The sequence below is a fragment of the Archocentrus centrarchus genome, chromosome 20 (genome assembly GCF_007364275.1).
Source record: "Archocentrus centrarchus isolate MPI-CPG fArcCen1 chromosome 20, fArcCen1, whole genome shotgun sequence".
NCBI classification, from domain to species: Eukaryota; Metazoa; Chordata; class Actinopteri; order Cichliformes; family Cichlidae; genus Archocentrus; species Archocentrus centrarchus.
Window position 1 is genome coordinate 15,149,248 of NC_044365.1, and position 17,826 is coordinate 15,167,073.

Consider the following 17,826-nt stretch of genomic DNA (forward strand, 5'->3'; position numbering starts at 1 on the left):
CATCAATGGGCACGACCTGCGAACAAGTGACTTACAGGATATTTCATTTTGCAAGCAGAGGCGCCTCCCCCTACTACAGCCGGCCGGTCAGGGTTGACTGTACGAAGCCGTAAACAGGCGGAGGGTTCGCTGTGGTCCGGTTCGCCGGTTAGGTGTCTCCGTGTGAATGTACACGTTGGTCAAAGTGCAAGGTCCCCTCAGAGCACATACAGATATGAGCTGCGACCGACTCTAGCGACTGCTGCTTCTCGCTTTACCTCCTCAGCTAACTTATGTGTGCCTTTTTACGCTGTTAGTTTTTTTTTTTAATAAGCTAGTTTAACTTTTAACCCAAAGATGTCGTGCCTTTTACTGGGAGTCATACGAAGGTGAGTTATCGCGGTTTTTGTGTGTCTTCGGGATTTACATGCGCGTATACGTTATCTGTGCGTTAATTTTATTCTTTTTTCCCCCTTTTTTTCTTTGGTCAGTTCTGTTTTTGTTTACTGTTTCAGTTTGGAAAGTTTTCCTGGCTAAGTTAATGTTTTGTCACTGTACTTTCGATGCTTTTATTTTGAAAAGGAAATCACAATAAACGTAAACTTGAATTCATTTGGTCCATTTTTGTATTAAAAGCGACTAAAAAAAAACTATATCATTTTGAAGCAAGAGTTGGGCACTATTCATTTATTATAATAGACTTGCATGCAAGTTATTTTAAGGTGTTCCAGGAAAAAGTTTCACCTTTCTGTTTTCCTGTTTGACAGCTGCTGTTGCAACTGAAAAATCTGGTCAGACCTGATAACTGAATCAGCATGAGTCTGAGTAAATTATTTGCTCACAGTCATGAGACTGAGCAAATACATTCTGAGGTCTTTCTCAATTAAATAACACATCAGGATAGTTTGCCATCTAATCTTTACTACTTTTACCCCTCCAGGATTTGTGATGAGGCCACATCACACAGGACTCAAAGTGAGCATTGTGTGTGTGTGTACGTGTGCTTTTATTTTCCCATCATGGATGCATGTGAGACAGTGGGTGAATTAGTGACAGAGGGGCCGTCCTACTGTGCATTTTGTTTGTATTTCCACTTGAGAGATCCCTAATGCCCGGACCCATCACAGAGTGTCCTGGCGCGATCTCTCTCTGTGTGTTACTGTGTGCTCACTATAGCAGGAGGGAGGCTGATGTATGCGGTGTGTGTGCATGCTCCCTGAAGTGATACATCGGCTTGTCTCTGCTTCATGATTAAACTCCTCCCTAAAGAGGCCTTTGACCAGGATCTGTCCAGGCGTAGAAAGGGCAGTGCAGGCGTGTCAGTCCGTGGTGTGTGAGGATTGGCTTGCTGAACTGGAGGTGTGCTATGGGGACAAGTTGTTCATCTAGGTCCTAGATTCTAGGATAATCAATAACAGAACTGGGTTATGTGTTCTTTCTAAGTGTTTGGTCTAGAAAATATTCATCCTTAAACATTAGACAGGGCACTGCTGAGTAGTTATTCCCTTGATGGCTTATGTCTGGATAAATCTGTGCTAAATGTATCAAGCAGCAGCGTGCTTGTCCATATCAGGTGTTGAGGATTGGGGTGGAGGGGAAGGTGGGAAAGACAAAGACATGATGAGATGGGTGACTGCAGGGAAAACTGGGAGCAAAAGTCATCAAAGTCTTTGCAAGTTTCTTAAAAACAATCACGGCTTCTCTGCAGCCAAAGAAGAGCAAGTTCCTAAGCAAGAAAATAAACTCTTTGCTCCTGTTAATTAATTTCAAATTCAATCCAGCTCATCTCCTTTCCTAATCTCTGTCACACTGGAGATAATATCCAGCACCATCCTCGTGGTTACTGCCGTCAGCAGCGTGACGAGGGTGACGTTTGGAAGTGCAAGTAATTGATTTACTGTGGAGGGGTAAAGGGTCTAAAAGTCTGCAGAGCTGACCAAAGGCAGTTTATCGAAAATCACAGATAAGCCTGAACAAAGTGTTGTCATATGCGGGTCAAAGGTCAATCTGATGGGCAGCAAAATACCTGCAAAATTAACCTCTCCACTGACCTCCCCTGTGTGTAGTCCTAAGGTAAATCCTGCAGAATCACCCTGTGGTGCTAAAATAAAAGGGTGGATGTGGAAAACAGTAGTTAACGCTTACTGTTGCTGTAGAGTCATAGTCTTCAAAAGTTGCAGCCACAGAGAGTGTTATTTGCAGATGATGATCTCATTGTGCTGTGGGTTCAGTGTCATTCTCAAACGCAGCATTTACGCAATCGGTGGCTGTTAGCTCAGGTAAGGTTCATGGCAAGGGTTCAACTTCATGCTTACTATCGCCTGAGCTACATCTGCCCCAAACTGTGGGTGTGAAGTCCAGTTTACTTGCAAGATGTACATTCAAGTGATATGAAAAACTCAAAATCTTAAAGTTAGCCCTGAGGGTGACAGTTATTTTTCCTCACACTGTGCCCTCACACTGCTAGGTCATGCAGTCTAGCTCACTGTGAGCTTCTCAACACGCCTGCTGCTTGCACCCTTTGTATATACAGACCAGACTAATGTGAATATCTGCATGTGTGTGTGTGTGTGTGTTTGCATGATGTGTGTATAATGACACTTCAGCTGACTACATGGCAGTATTTGAAACAAAGTTAAAGGGCGTGACTCATATTGAGTGCTATAAGCTGCTACTTTACTACAACTAAAAATGTTTATTCAAAGTTGCTCAGGGCCTCTCATGTGACTCTAAAGAATATGAATTTCACATTTTTCTAAAGAGGTCATGGGGTTCACCCATAGTGTCCACGGACAAACACAAAGCACATGCATTGTATGTTCCATTGTCAGAGACAGGCAGGAGACACCACATGCAGACACACACAGGCTTGTGTTGTAACAGCATACACGATGACTCTCAGTGGCTTATGTCTGTGAGGATCATGCTGCTAACAAACAAAAGTCCCCACGCCCACTCGCAGGCCTGTCTGAATATGTGAAAAGGTCATCTTGTGAGGCTTTTAGGTTTCTCTAATAACCACAACAAAGCCATCTCATTATCACTGCTGCCACATTAAAAGGAGAAGACTGAACATTTTATAAAAATGTATTTAAACTATTTTAGCTTGTTTATGGCTTTTACAGCTCTGTCACAAAGTAATGGGTAAAAAAACAATAACATTGAAACCCATAATAAAGTTTGTAGGTGTTTTCTGAGTCCCTGCAATAAGTGCAGTCATGCTTTACTGACAATCAGCAGATTTTTTTTTACTGTTTTCGTTTCCAAGAAGTGGGTACTTAAAGTCCATGGATGTGGGTTGAACTTTGACACTTTTTAATTAGACTTGTTTGTTTTTTTTCTAGCATCAACTTCAAACCCAGCCCTCTGTATTTTGAAGGCTCCTTCTCAAATAGTGGGGGGTGTGCTGCCCTACCAGGGGGGCACGTCAGACTCCGGGGAACATGCTTTTTTTTTTTTTTTTTTTGCCTTACTAAAATAGTGTAATTGCACATCCACTACAGTAGGTGGCAGTGGCGCCCTCGTCAAAGCGTGCGTAGTAAGTAATAGCTTTATCCGGTCTTTAGGTCTGACGTCATTTCCGGGTCCAAATGCTCCTAAATAAACAGCAATGGCATAACCAATGACTGTTCACTATTAAAGATGATTGTAATATATCAACTGCAGCCATTTCCGCTTCTCTTTCTCATCGGTAAAGCGACAGCTGAGTGTGTTGATCGGTTAAAACAACCAGGGACAGCATTGCGGCATATTGCTCACGTGACAACAGAAACAGAAAATACAGTAACACTGACATGTTACTGTACATAAAAACGAGTAGAATCAACTCGTTTTTATGTACAGTAACATATGTCAGTGTTACTGTATTTTGTATGAGGGGGTTCAGGTGGAAACTCAGCTTTATATGGAGCGACAGTGTAATGACTAAAGACCAGAAATTAGAATCAGATACTTAATTACTGCTATCAGACAAAGAGCTTCATACAGACCAGTATTGCTGTTTATTTAGACCGGGAGGGCAGTGTGGTGGTGGTTCGCACCATTCCCTCACCGCAAGAAAATCCTGGGTTAAAATCCAGGCCTTTGGACGTTCTCCTTATGCCTGTTGATTCTCTGTGGGGACTCCAGCTTCCTCCCACAGTCCACATTTTGGGTTAGGTTAACTGGTCGTTCTAAATTGCCCATAGGCGTGAATGTGAGCGTGAATGGCTGCCTGTCTCTTTGTGTTAGCCCTGTGACAGACAGACAGACAGACAGACAGGTGATCTGTCCAGGGTGTACCCTGTCTTACTCCCTGTGACAGCTGGGATAGTCCACCCCCTCCAAATCCCCCAGACCACAAACTGGATAAGCAGAAGAAAATGATGGATGGATGAATAGCTAGATTACACGGTTGTATGGTTATGCTGGCAGAGTTTCTTGTGGCAGGTCTTTCAGGAAAATATTTCTGCACATGAATGTACTATAAACAGTGAATATAAAGAAGATAGTTTGTTTGCCTTACAGGCACGTCTCTGGTCTCTCTGCATAGTTACATCCACATTTCACCTTATTGTGCTTTGTATGGAAAAACCATTCAAGTCCAGTCCAACAAATACTGTTATTAAAAGCTCTAATCTCTTCAGATGTATTGGTTGCGTTTAAGTCTGCAATGTTGGATTTTTCTTCCAGTCACCAGGAAAGCAATTTTTAATTCTCCCTCTCTTTCAGGCAGGGTGGTGTTGGGGCGAGTGTCGGGATTCGATCTCTGGCCTCCATCCCCTCACTGCCACCGGCAGTGGCCGACTTTGTGAAGGGGGCGGTGGAGGAGTGTAAGCCTACCAATGTACATGTGGTGACTGGGACACCGGAAGAAACAGCCAACATCCTGGCAGGTCTGGAGCGGGATGGCATGGTCAAGAAGCTTCCCAAATTTGACAACTGGTAAAGGCAACGGACGAGCGCGCCAAGCAAAGCAAGTAGTTATTCTGAAACATACCGTGACAATTCTATTTTTTGGCAGTTGGTTGGCACGTACAGACCCAAAAGATGTGGCTCGAGTGGAGAGCAAAACTGTGATAGTGACCAAGAAGCAGAGAGACACAATCCCCATCCCTGCTGCAGGCGTGAAAAGCCAGCTGGGTAACTGGATGAGTGAGTCTGACTGGCAGAAAGCCAGAGAGGAGCGTTTCCCTGGCTGCATGGCTGGTACGTAGGGGGTGGAAATAAAATGTTTTTATTAAATGTAACCAAACCTTTTCACCTTTCCTCTGTTTTAATTGGCTGTCGCTTTCACCTTTTGAAAGTATTTAAAATGTAATATTTTAAATTGAATGTGAACAAAATGCTTTGAAAATGTTGCACTTCTGAATCACTGCAGTGACTTTCAAAACCCACCTCAGCATATTTAAAGTTATATGAAAATACAAAAAATATGTTTTGAACAGTAACTGGTGCAAGATATCTCCTGAAATCCAGTTTATTGTGGTGCATGCTTTTTATTTTTCACACCGCTTTTCAGTTTGTCGCCTGTTACAAAGGGATTAGCTTCCACATTTATTGCATTGTTACAAAATCCTGTTTGTAGGTGCATGCCTTACCTCAAAGTTTAGGTGAGCTTAGAGAAGCATTCATCATTCTGTGAGGTAAAGGTCAAACATCCATGTCTTATATTTATTTATCCTCTGTCCATCCATTTTCTTCCGCTTATCCGGGGTCGGGTTGCGGGAGCAGCAGCCTAAGGGGAGGAGCGACTGTAAACCCCTGGAGACCACCTAAAACATGTTGTCCTCTTTCGACGCTTGTACACTTAGATGTTTGTGGTATTAAAAACAACCTTATTGATCATATTAGACATGCTGTTTGCATAAATAACTATTGTCACAAAAATCTCTTCATGTGTTTTTGAGTAAAACCAAAAGATAATTTATGTGTTGATTTAACTTCTGTTATGCCAAAACTCGCAGTTCCTTTAATGGCCACTTGAGGTTGTTTCCAATGTAAAGTCAGTCCCCGGAGAGTCTCGTGCTAAAATGCTGAGCCACGGAGCCGAAAGCATGTTTACAGTCTGGTAGAAAAAACAGTTTTGGTCTCTTCGACTACTCCCACCCGTCCCTTCATAACTGTAGGTCCTGTGGGGTGATGTGTTGTAACTCGCCTGTTTGAACCTAAAGTTATGTATTACTTGAGCAATACATAGGTGTTGTCTCCTATTGACTGCCAGTTGTCTGCAACTAATCTAAGTGACTGAACTGAACCTCTCCATTGTGCCAGTGGTCTTGGCTCCTTTTTGGAGAATTTTTAATGCAGTTATCAAGGAATATAGCTTTTTAAGTCATTACCTGTACTGCCTGTCAGCTGGTGGAAATTTTTTACCCAGTGCTGCTGGAGGTCAGAGTCCACATGACCTTCAGCTTTTGAACTGTAGAAAATAGGCTACAGTGGCTAAAGAATCTGTATCAGTGTGTTATTTTTACTCTGTGTCCTCTCTGTAGGTCGGACTATGTATGTGATTCCCTTCAGCATGGGTCCTGTAGGTTCAACTCTGACTAAATATGGGGTCCAGGTAACAGCTCTTGTGCTCTAAATGCTTCATACTCGATAAGCCTGCTGTGCTGCTTTCTTCCAGTGAATTGCTGTAATTTGTTGCAGTGATTTATCACTGGAGTTTCTAAGTTGTAGGTCAGAGAAAACCGTTTGCTTTTTCTTCAAGGTGACCGACTCACCGTACGTTGTGGCCAGTATGGGTGTCATGACGCGTATGGGCACTCCTGTTCTCAATAAACTATCTGAGGGAGTGGAGTTTGTACGCTGTCAGCACTCCGTGGGGCGACCTTTACCACTTACAGGTGCAGATTCCAAGAGCCTGAATCGAGTTTTATTTGTGATTTGTATACATTTTATAAACTTTCTTACCTTTATCTTTTTCCTATGTTTTCCTTCCAGCTCCTCTGGTCAACTCCTGGCCCTGCAATCCAGAAAAAGTGCTGATATCTCACCTGCCGGACACCAGGCAGATCCTGTCCTTTGGCAGTGGCTATGGAGGAAACTCTCTCCTTGGGAAAAAGTGTTTCGCGCTCCGCATTGCATCCCGCATCGCCAAGGATGAAGGCTGGCTGGCTGAGCACATGCTGGTTAGAATGCTACGTAGTAACTGTGACCTGAGTCTGATTTAAAAAAAAAAAAATCAAAATAATAACTTTTAATTATAAGCATACATTGTTCATATTTGATCAAAACATTTTGAGTTACATTGCTTCTAATATTTTTATTTCCTGCTCTCTTCTCTCCTCAGATCCTAGGAATCACCAGCCCTCAGGGGGTGAAGCGTTACATCGCAGCTGCCTTCCCCAGCGCCTGCGGTAAAACCAACTTGGCCATGATGAAACCGGCTCTAGCAGGCTGGAAGGTTGAGTGCGTGGGTGATGACATTGCCTGGATGAAGTTTGACAGCCAAGGCGAGTGAAGCGCTCACACACACACACACACACACACACACACACACACACACACACACACACACACACACACACACACACACACACACACACACAGAGGCTCATTGCTCATCTCTCTAATCTCTCTGTAGGTAAACTGAGAGCCATCAACCCAGAGAACGGTTTCTTTGGCGTGGCCCCGGGCACTTCCAACAAGACCAACCCCTACGCCATGGCTACTATTGCTAAAAACACTGTGTTCACCAACGTTGGTGAGACCAGCGATGGGGGAGTGTGGTGGGAAGGGCTCGACCCCCCTCCTGCTGGCATCACACTCACAGACTGGCATGGCAAAACCTGGAAGCAAGGTGACATCATCTGTTCTGTATGAGTGTATTTAATGGTCAAAAAGTGTACAGCACCATCTACTGGTAACCCAGTTGGGGTGGCTGTGGCTCAAGAGGTAGAGCAGGTTTTCTACAGTACTAACTAGAAGGTTGGTGGTTTAATCCCCGGCTGCTCAGGCCTGTGTGCCACAGTATCCTTGGGCAAGATACTGAACCCCGAGTTGTTCCCCATGTCTTCACTGAAGTGTGAATGTTGGATAGAAGCAGTTATGATGTAGAAAATGGGTCAATGAGACCTGTTGCTTTGAGTATAGAACAGTGCTAAATAAGAACCAGTCTGCATACCAAAATTCAGAAATGGGTGACGTTATGAACCGTGATATAAAGAAGAACTGAATTACTGTGACATTAACAATGTGAGCTGTTTAAAACAAATACTGCTATTTCCTCTTTCTTCACAGGAAGCTCGACACCCTGCGCCCACCCCAACTCCCGCTTCTGCGCACCAGCGGCTCAGTGTCCCATCATTGACCCAAAGTGGGAGAGTGAGGAGGGCGTCCCCATTGATGCCATCATCTTTGGTGGCAGGAGGCCTGAAGGTTGGTACCACTCTAATAATATACACATGAACACAAGTTGAAAACAGGTATCTATCATTTAGATATGTTATTATATTAAGTAAACGCTGTTCTTTTCTCTTCTTAAACATTTATTTTGTTGTATTGCAGATAACTGCAGTCATGAATAATGTAGTCTTATGCTGTTAAAGGTACTGAAGGTGGTACCTACAGTACAACATATGAAAACATTAGCTTAACTTAAAAAGAAATCAGAAATTACAATTTGATTAAAAATAATCTGAACTGGGTCACAAAAACCAGGTAACAATGAATGAATAAATGGTTGAATTAAGAAGGATTCATTTTTAAGGAATGATTAATGCTTTAAATATGTAGGGGAATATTGTCTAAATGGTCAGTATTGTTTACATTAATTGTAATGCTAAATGGAATAGAAAATAGTGCCTTGGGTACTTGGGTCACATCTGTGTGGGTATCTGACCAAAAAGGTTGAAAGCTTGAAATCATCAAGTGTAGCATGCAAGGCATGCCTGATGCAATACAATCCTTGTATTTTCTTTCTTTCTTTAATGTATTGCAACAGTGCAAAGTTAAACTAAAAAGGAGGAGCAGAATATAATGCATGTTCCAGAAAGTAGCCTTGCAGTGAACATGATCTTGATGTTGTCAGGAGTCCCTCTGGTCTATGAGTCTTTCAACTGGCAGCATGGAGTGTTTATTGGAGCTGCAATGAGGTCTGAGGCCACAGCAGCTGCTGAGCATAAAGGTACAAATCCTCAGTTTCCTGAGATACGCATGTTCTGTGAAAAAATGCTTGCTTCAGCTCTCCTGAGCTGTTTACCTTTGCTGTTTTTAATATAATGAAATAACAAGGACGTTGCTTTTTAATTCTTCTCCAGGCAAGGTGATCATGCACGACCCCTTTGCCATGCGGCCGTTCTTCGGCTACAACTTTGGTGACTACCTCGCTCACTGGCTGAGCATGCAGAGCCGTAAGGCCCCCACTCAGCTGCCCAAGATCTTCCATGTCAACTGGTTCAGAAAGGACCCGGCAACCGGTGCCTTCCTCTGGCCTGGCTTCGGTGAGAACGCCCGCGTGCTGGAGTGGGTCTTCAAACGCTGCAGCAGGGAGAGGGAGGACGAGGCAGCCAAGAAGAGCATCATCGGCTGGGTGCCACAAGATGGCGCCATCGACACTAAAGGTCTGGGCAGCAAGGTGGATATGGGCGCCCTGTTTGACGTGCCCAAGCCTTTCTGGCAGAAGGAGACCCAGGAGCTGAGAGCCTACTTCAATCAGCAAGTTGGAGCTGATCTGCCAGGGCAGGTGGAGGCTGAGCTGAAGGCGCTGGAGGACAGAGTGCACAATTAAAAAGCCTCCTGACAAGAAGAAACACAGAAGCAGGGAAGCAGGATTCACATCATGAAATTGTAATCAGAGCTACTGACTGGGTTTACATACACAGCAGATTTATGGATGAGTTAAAAAAAAATGGGTAGACTGTGTCTTACTTTGAGGGTTCAGTCATAAAACCAATAATAATAATAATATGAATATCTAACTTTCCCTGTGCATGAAAACACGGTCAGTGACTCCTGCAACACTGGAGGCTGGTGCTGGGTTGGTAGGAGGAACATTGTAGTGGAGTACAATCAACAGTCCCTTGCAGTGCCTTTAAGATTTTAACAGTAAAGAGTTCAGGCTGCTAGTGTTTACAGGCTGAAGCCCAAAGATCTTCTCTTTTAGAAAGAGAGGATACAGTTGGAACATTTTTACTGATTACAAGGTTTTTAATTATTAATCTTTAAAACTTGTCCCACCAGAATATTATTCAAAACTTACCATCATTTATTGTCATTCATGGCCTCCCAGAATATTTTTAAAATATATAAATGAATTATGTATATATCAAAAAAGAAAAAGCAGTAGGTTAGTTTTTTTTTTTTTTTTTCAGCAATCAGTGTTTTCAGTGATGTGAAAACACTGATTGCTAGAATATTTCATGGTTGGTGGGGTCAGTGTTAAACACATTGTTGACCAGCTCTCATAAAATTTATGTGAATTTGAGCTTGATATAAGAAAAAAAAAAAAACAGGTCTATAAACTTTTTAAAAGTGTAGCAGGTTTCCACTGAGGCCAAAGATCACTATGCATTATTCATCTCGCCACTTTAGACATATTTGTGATGAAGCTGTATGATTTCAGGCATGCAGTCTGTGAAATGTTGGACCAAAGCAAGCAACTGAGATTATCGGGTATTTTTAGAAGGTGCACACTGAGGTTTTTATTACATTGCAATGAATAAACCTCTTCAAAGGCAGAAACAATGAGTTGTTAATTTTTTTTCCCCCTCAGTAGGTGACTTGGAAAATGTCGCAAACACTGACAAATATTACATACAGCATATTTCACACCATAATCGCATGATGTCAGCTCAGATACTTTAGTCTGATAATAACAGAAGTGGCAAAACAATGTGAGATGCAGAAAGGTTTGTCATTGAGCTGTGAGCAGCAGAAGAAAACCTGGAAATCCCTGAATGCATGCACTTCAGACCTGACAAAAATAATCACAGCCCAACGCAGCATCATCTTTGCAGCAGACTAAACTGTTACTGTCTCAGAGTAGGTGACAAGGAGGGAGTCCACACTTGAATAAAAGGTCATTTATTAAACATAGCCTGTCCAAAAGACAAACATCACCAATGGATTGATACAAGGTGGAGTGGAAGAGAGACTAAGCAGCTCAGCTGGGCTTGGAAGACACAGGTGAGCTGCATTAGCTGACGATCCTGCTGTGTCAGCCAATTATCATAAACAGGCAGCAAACAACGCTTTACACTGAACATTTCAGTTACATAACAATGAGCTCAAAATAACAGACAACATAGCCCGAACAACAAAGCAGGAACCAAGAAAAGCATGCATATTATATATATATATATATATATATATATATATATATATATATATATATATATATATATATATATATATATACAGTATATACAATATATATATACAGTATATATACAGTATATATATATATATATATATATACACAATATATATATATATATATATATACACAATATATATATATATATATATATATATACAGTATATATACAATATATATATACAGTATATATACAGTATATATATACAGTATATATATACAGTATATATACAGTATATATATACAGTATATATATACAGTATATATACAGTATATATATATACTGTATATATACTGTATATATATACTGTATATATATACTGTATATATATATATATATATATATATATATATATATATATATAAAAATAACAGCTGAAGCAAATTAAAGTCTACACCCCTGATAATTATGTGTAATTACAATGAAAGGATTGGAAATTTATCCATTCCAGTAAAGTACCCCAAAGATGGTTAAAAATAATTAATATAATATATTTACATTTTTTTTAAATTCCTTTAAAACCTCCCATTTTTACTTCCTTGTTCTGCTGCACCTACTGGGAAGAAATGTTGAGAATTTAGGTAATAAAGTATGAGCTGTAATATGAAGTCCTACTACAAAATGATACTATATGTGGAGGTTCTGAGGTTCTCCTCTTAAGAAATGCCTCCACTGTCATGCAAACTGGCTCCTTATTGAAGTGCTGCAGCTTCTGTTCACATGTTTAATAAGAAATGACCTGAAAACAGCTGCAGGAAGTTAGCACAGGAAGCTGAACATTAAAAAGCCTTCACAGAGTAGTTTGTTTTACTTCATTGAACTGTTGGAGGTAAAAATGACATTTTCCTGAAAAAGCAAACAGTTCTCATTTTTTCTTGACCTCAGCGTAGAGTTCCTCTTGGCCGTGAGCTCTCTGTGTTAAACTGTTTTCTGGCCTGTTGACCTTCACCTGTGCGTACACCGTATCCTGCTGCTGTCCTCTGTCCTGCACTGAGTCAGAGGACGCTTCATATCCCAGGTTACAGAAGCTGATCTCTCCATAATGGATGTTTCCCTCTATTTCCTTTCCCTCTATTTTACTTGCTGGCTCTTCAGCAACCACCTCTTTGGTTTGAATCTATAAAATTAAGCAAATATGAAGTTCTGTGACATTTAAATCTAGTAAGCAGACTGCTCTGATGGAGGTACTACAGTAAATAACCATCTGAACAGTCGGTAAACTGCAGAGAAGTTTAGTGTTTTCTTACCTGAGTCTGTTGTTGAGTTTGATGCTTTGACTTTAACCTCCTGGAAGACAGAAGAAGCAGTTAAATGAACTCTGTTTATGTTAAATATATGTTTGAGTGAACAGATATTTTTAATGTGCAACTAAAATATCAGTGACAGTAAGTGTTCATGTTTTCTGCTTTGATATGTGATACTTACCAAACAAAGATAATAAAACAGATCAATAAGATGAACCCAGTGATTCCTCCAAGAACTGACCACAGTAGGAAGGAGTCACTATTCTGTCCTGTTAGAAAAACCAGATCAATATGAAACTGCATGTGAGTAAAACTAGACATGATTTAATGTGGACATCGTGCATGTGACACATTGTAGGCTTTAGTTTGTCTTTACCTTCAATATTCACACGAATCTCTGCTGATGTCTGATTACCCAGCTCATTAGTGGCCACACAGTAATAAACTCCTCCATCTGTTACATTGAAGCTGTAAATCTGTCCTTCAGATACGTTCACAGGTCCATCTGTGCTCTTCTTGAACCAGAAGAAGCTGCTGACTGGAGGTTTGGCTCTGCTGGAGCAGGTCAGGTTCACCCAGCTGCCTGCTGACACCAAACCTGATGGACTGATGGATGCTGAGGTGTTTTTAGGAGCATCTGAAGAAAAGGGTGACAAGAATTACATTTGATCAGCTGATATGCCTTAAATATTTTTTAAAACAATCATCAATCTCCCAACTTCATAAACTAAATTCAGTCTTACATGAAACATTGAGAGTCTCTTCTGTCTCTGCTGTCTTGGTTTCTTCTCCTTGGTTCACAGGATATCTGGCAGAGCAGTTGATCTTCTTTCCATCATGTGTGTCTGACAGAGTGATGGTCTGCTGGATTTTAGTTGTAAAGCTTCCATCTGTGTTTTCCTCTATTTTGTTGTGAGAGTCTTGTTGGAGATTCCAGGTGAGTTCAGGAGGGGAGTGTGGACAGGGAGTGAAAGCTGAGCAGGTTATAGTGACAGACTCCTTCTCCTTCAGATCACCTGAGACTGTAATATTGGGCCTCCAAGGAGAATCTGTGGTTTCACATCAAACACAGGTTGTACACTGATGATACAGTAAATACAGTCATGAAACAGATGGAGATCAGTGTGGGTTCCTGATAGTTTCTATATTCCATGTCTTTGCTCTATAATCAGGTAACATAACATAAAATCATCATTTTAAAATTTCTTCCATGTAGTAAAAATGTTTACATGTTGGAATCAGCACAGAAAGCAAAATGTTAACTTGATTTTTCATTCTCACTAATGTTAGAAAGGAGAAACTCGGACACTAATCAGCACTTCCCTGTTTTAACTGTCAAAGTCAGAACATATGTAGTATTGTTATGTAGTATTGTTTCTAATATTACCATCATGGTAGTGCAGACATTTGGGGATAACATAAATACAAAATAATTAAGAGTCTGATTTCTGTAACATTTGACCTGTTAATAACTCTTTGTTGAATAAACCAAAGCTGCAACTGATCAGACATTTTAGTTTTGATAAAACCCCGATGATGAAAAGAAAACTGTCTTACCTTTAACTGTTATTGTAAGAGGATCACAAACAGCAGTTGCTCTGAACGGCCAGTTCACAATCCTGAAGTAGTATGTGTTTGTATAAGTTATGGTTAAATTGGAAAACAGAGTTGTGCAGTTTTTCTGTTTCAGGTTTCCTGTAATATTCATTGGATAGATGTTAACTGTTTCACTGCTGTTGTAAACCATGTTTTTGGGAAAGTTTTCATTACTGTTAATTTTGGTCATCCATGATCCAAAGACAGGTCTTGTGCTGTCAAATGGTTCTGGTCCAGTAACAATAAAGTTACATGGGATTCGTAAACAAGATCCACTCAGAGCTTCCATCTCTGTTGGTGCAGTAATGAACAAGTATGCATATGGAGGACAAGCAGCCAAAGCTCCTGGAAAACCAGAGATTAACATTAAAAGATAAAAATCGACATGAAAATGATAAATTGATTTCAGCAGCCATGGTCATTTCTGGTATGTTTCCTTTGTGCCATCAGCAGCTTCAGTATAAAGTGTCTGACTTTGTAAAGTATCTCTATCTGCACTGATCTGTCAGACTGTAAATGACTGAAATGAGACGCTCACTTGGAATAAAGAGGAGACTCAGTAACATGATGGCTGTCATGATGTTCACAGATTGGACCGTCACAAAACTGAAAAACAAAACACACAATTACATAAATGTTTGATCAAATCAGGAACTTGCCTCATTTGATGAAGCAATAAAAAAAAGCAAAGTGTCATTGAAATTAGAAACATATTACAATAAAATGCAGCAGTTATCTTTTAGTGCAAATTTAGTAAAATGTAAAAATGTTTTCGTACCAAATGAGCAGACTGCTACAGAGGAGAGACCACAAAGTAAAAATCAATGTGCGATTCCAGCAGAAACAGACCCAGTGAACCACTTCTCTGTTTAGATGTTGTGATGTCAAAGCAAACAGACCTGTGATGCTTTTGGTTTTCTGTCTTTCTTTATTCACTCAGTCTGCTTTTTAAGTTCCCATCATGCACTCTGCTCTCACTCCAACCTTCCTGCCTCTAGATTCTCCTGACAGCTCCACTCACATGTGAACCTGTTCATCATTCATTAAATTTCCAGTACATACACTGTCTGTCTGCTACTTTGTCTCTATGCTTTACAGTGTTCTGCTTTTTGAATCTGTGTTCTGAGCTTAATCATATTTTTGTGTTTTTGCACATATTTTGTACTATCCGCTCTTAGATTTATGTGCACTTGTGTTTTATTGAAATAAAGACTCTTTGCATTTCATATCCAACTCCTGATTTGTGCTCTTGGTTCACAGACCCGCCCTCTCAGGGCTGTAAAAATATTCAAATTGCTCCCCTTCCTGTAAAATAACTCAAATATGACTGATGCAGGTTATCAGAGGCACTAATACACAGAGTGGCAGATCACATGATTGAGAAACTTTGGTGCAGAAATTTTCATGTCTGTACTCACACAGGCAGCAGAAATTGTGTCTGCATCTTTCTGGTGACCAACTTCCTCAGTGTGTTTAAAAGTTTCTGCTTTTATTTTTAAAAAAGTTGTTTATCAGTTGAGTCAATCAGCCAAAAGCAAACATTTCTTCATTTCTAGAGTGGTTCCTTCATCAGCAGAAATAAGATCGTGAGAAACTTCACAGTAACACCACAGCAAGTGCGGTTTGTTGTGTTAACAGAAAAGTCATTCTTGAATGTTAAGTCACATCAGCTTTGCATATTCAAATGTTAGTTAACCTAAAAAGTTAATATAATGCATGCGTCAGGTTTATATTCTATGTTAATATTAGTGTTTGGGAATCATCCAGGTGACCTTGTCAGCATTTTGCAGCTCAGAGCACTTTTCCTGCGTCACAGAGCACCTTGCATGGCTGCAGACTCTAGTCTTATTGGAGAAAATACACACACACACACACACACACACACACACATCCATCCACCCATCCTCTAATACTTTCTAACACTTCATTTTAACCATTGCTGATGAGACATTTGATAATAAAGGTTTCATTGATCAGTGAGTCCATTCTCGTGCAAATCAAATATTGATGTTTAGTCAAAGCCGCCACCCATGAAGCGTCTTTTAGCCTCGGTCCCATTAAGCATGTGTGACAGCAATAAACTGAGACAAACAGCCTAACCTGACTAAAGTGAAAATAAAGAACCAGTGAAAACAAAACTAAACAGTGAGTGAAGAAGGACAGCTTCACAGTCTGGATTTATGCCTCCATCACCCACCTGCCTGCTTATAGGTTCATTATCTCTCTACCCCATAAAGACAACATTTGATGACCTCCTCTGTACCATTAATGATGAGTTTTGACACTTCAGTATAGATCAGTAAAGATGTGGTTTGACAACCATCAGAATAGTTTCTGGTTTTTTTTTCTAAGTGTAACTGCATAGGCAGAGACCACCCTGATTAACATCTATACACACACAGTCCTTTTTGCTGTATAAGCAGGTCTGAAATATGACAGAAACCACTCAGTTGGTGGTTATGTATTATGTTTCTGAGAGCTCTGTTTTTTTGTTTTTTTAATGTGAGAGCATCTTATCTCCTCTTGGTTGTTACCTTTGAGAAAGATGACGTGATGATTCAACCTGATTCTCAGAAACTGTCCTGAGTTCATAAGAATCAAACTCAACATAAATCTACTTTATCAAAATGCTGTTTATTTAAATCATCTGCATTAAGTATAAATGTGCTCTATTTCTAGTTTGTGGTTCCTCTTCAGAGACTGAAGGAAGAAGTGAAGCAGAGCCTGTAGGAGCCTGAAGACGGACCACCAGGAACTTTTTCTGCTGCTACAAAACATCAGTTGTGGTCAAATAGTCACATTTGCTTATAGGAAGGTTCCTGACTGAGTGAGGTGACCTGGAAGTATCTGACTGGCAGCCTTAATGAGAGCTGGTCAGATTTTCTCCCCACAGGTGAACTCTGAACATCACAGTGCTGTGATAAAATCTGATTTTTACTCATGTTTTGAACTGCATGAACATACATGTAAAAATGTGTTTAAGTTTTTACCACAATTCAGTTTGTAGTAGTTCTGCCTGTTACTGTTGCTTCAGCTTTTAGGACTTTCATTATTTTACATCAAGGTATAAGTTCCTTTGTCTTTAAAAGCCGTCCTTTGTCATGCAGTGATAGTTATCACGGTGCTTCTTGTTTGTGTGACGTGCCTGAAATGACACATGGGTGAAGTAAGATGCACATTTCGTGGTGCACCTTCTGGACATAGTAGACTTCCTCATATTATGAAGTAGTTTTGTGCAGTCTTGTTCTCTGACCACTGTTCTTCTCTATTCCTGAGTCCTACCAACCACAGCCATTGGTTATCCCACAACAGCGCACATCAAGACGGAACGAGAAGGAAAAGCTTCTTTCTCCTTCTGCCACTTCTGAATGAGAAGTTGACCACTTACTCAATAGCACACCCTGGTGGTAGAAACTGCGCAGTCCTCCTCGAACCACTGTAGCTCGGAGAGTAATGAAAGCAGCCCACTGGTCTGTATCCAATTTAAAATATTAAACAAATCTCAACGGAATAAAATCAGAAATATTCCACATGAACAGTCCTGTGCATAATAACATCAGCTGTCCTCTCACACAGACACAGCATCTTTATCTGAACCAGCAGAAGGAAAAAGACAAATTTAAAATGAGAGCAGTTATTCTGAAGATAAAACTCTCGTGTTTTTGAAACATTTGTCTCACCAGTCAGAGGTTCACCTTTCAGGCCCT

The 17,826-nt window shown here is 40.6% G+C and overlaps 2 protein-coding genes across 2 annotated transcripts in view; one reads left to right on the forward strand and one right to left on the reverse strand.

Annotated features, from left to right (window-relative positions):
- On the forward strand, positions 1 to 10,644 carry pck2 (phosphoenolpyruvate carboxykinase 2 (mitochondrial)). Its single transcript, XM_030757070.1, has 11 exons — positions 1 to 368; positions 4,690 to 4,902; positions 4,982 to 5,166; positions 6,453 to 6,523; positions 6,671 to 6,806; positions 6,904 to 7,091; positions 7,253 to 7,415; positions 7,547 to 7,762; positions 8,203 to 8,340; positions 8,993 to 9,088; positions 9,222 to 10,644. The coding sequence occupies exons 1-11, from the start codon at positions 337 to 339 to the stop codon at positions 9,689 to 9,691; spliced, it is 1,908 nt and encodes a 635-aa protein (XP_030612930.1). The 5' UTR covers positions 1 to 336; the 3' UTR covers positions 9,692 to 10,644.
- Positions 10,645 to 12,144: 1,500 nt separating this feature from the next.
- The window catches only part of LOC115799919 (vascular cell adhesion protein 1-like), a 29,401-nt gene continuing 23,719 nt past the window's right edge, over positions 12,145 to 17,826 (reverse strand). The window contains exons 6-10 of the mRNA XM_030757208.1: positions 13,267 to 13,572; positions 12,900 to 13,160; positions 12,705 to 12,792; positions 12,527 to 12,566; positions 12,145 to 12,396 (exon numbers count right to left, since the gene is read on the reverse strand). Of these exons, the coding sequence (XP_030613068.1) occupies positions 12,145 to 12,396; positions 12,527 to 12,566; positions 12,705 to 12,792; positions 12,900 to 13,160; positions 13,267 to 13,572 (947 nt within the window). The remainder of the gene's footprint in view (positions 12,397 to 12,526; positions 12,567 to 12,704; positions 12,793 to 12,899; positions 13,161 to 13,266; positions 13,573 to 17,826) is intronic.

Coding starts and splice junctions, on each gene's coding strand:
- pck2 (XM_030757070.1), top strand. CDS start 337: ATGTCGTGCCTTTTACTGGGAGTCATACGAAG. Junction 6,524..6,670: donor TGACTAAATATGGGGTCCAG/GTAACAGCTCTT, acceptor TTTTTCTTCAAG/GTGACCGACTCACCGTACGT. Junction 7,092..7,252: donor GGCTGGCTGAGCACATGCTG/GTTAGAATGCTA, acceptor TTCTCTCCTCAG/ATCCTAGGAATCACCAGCCC.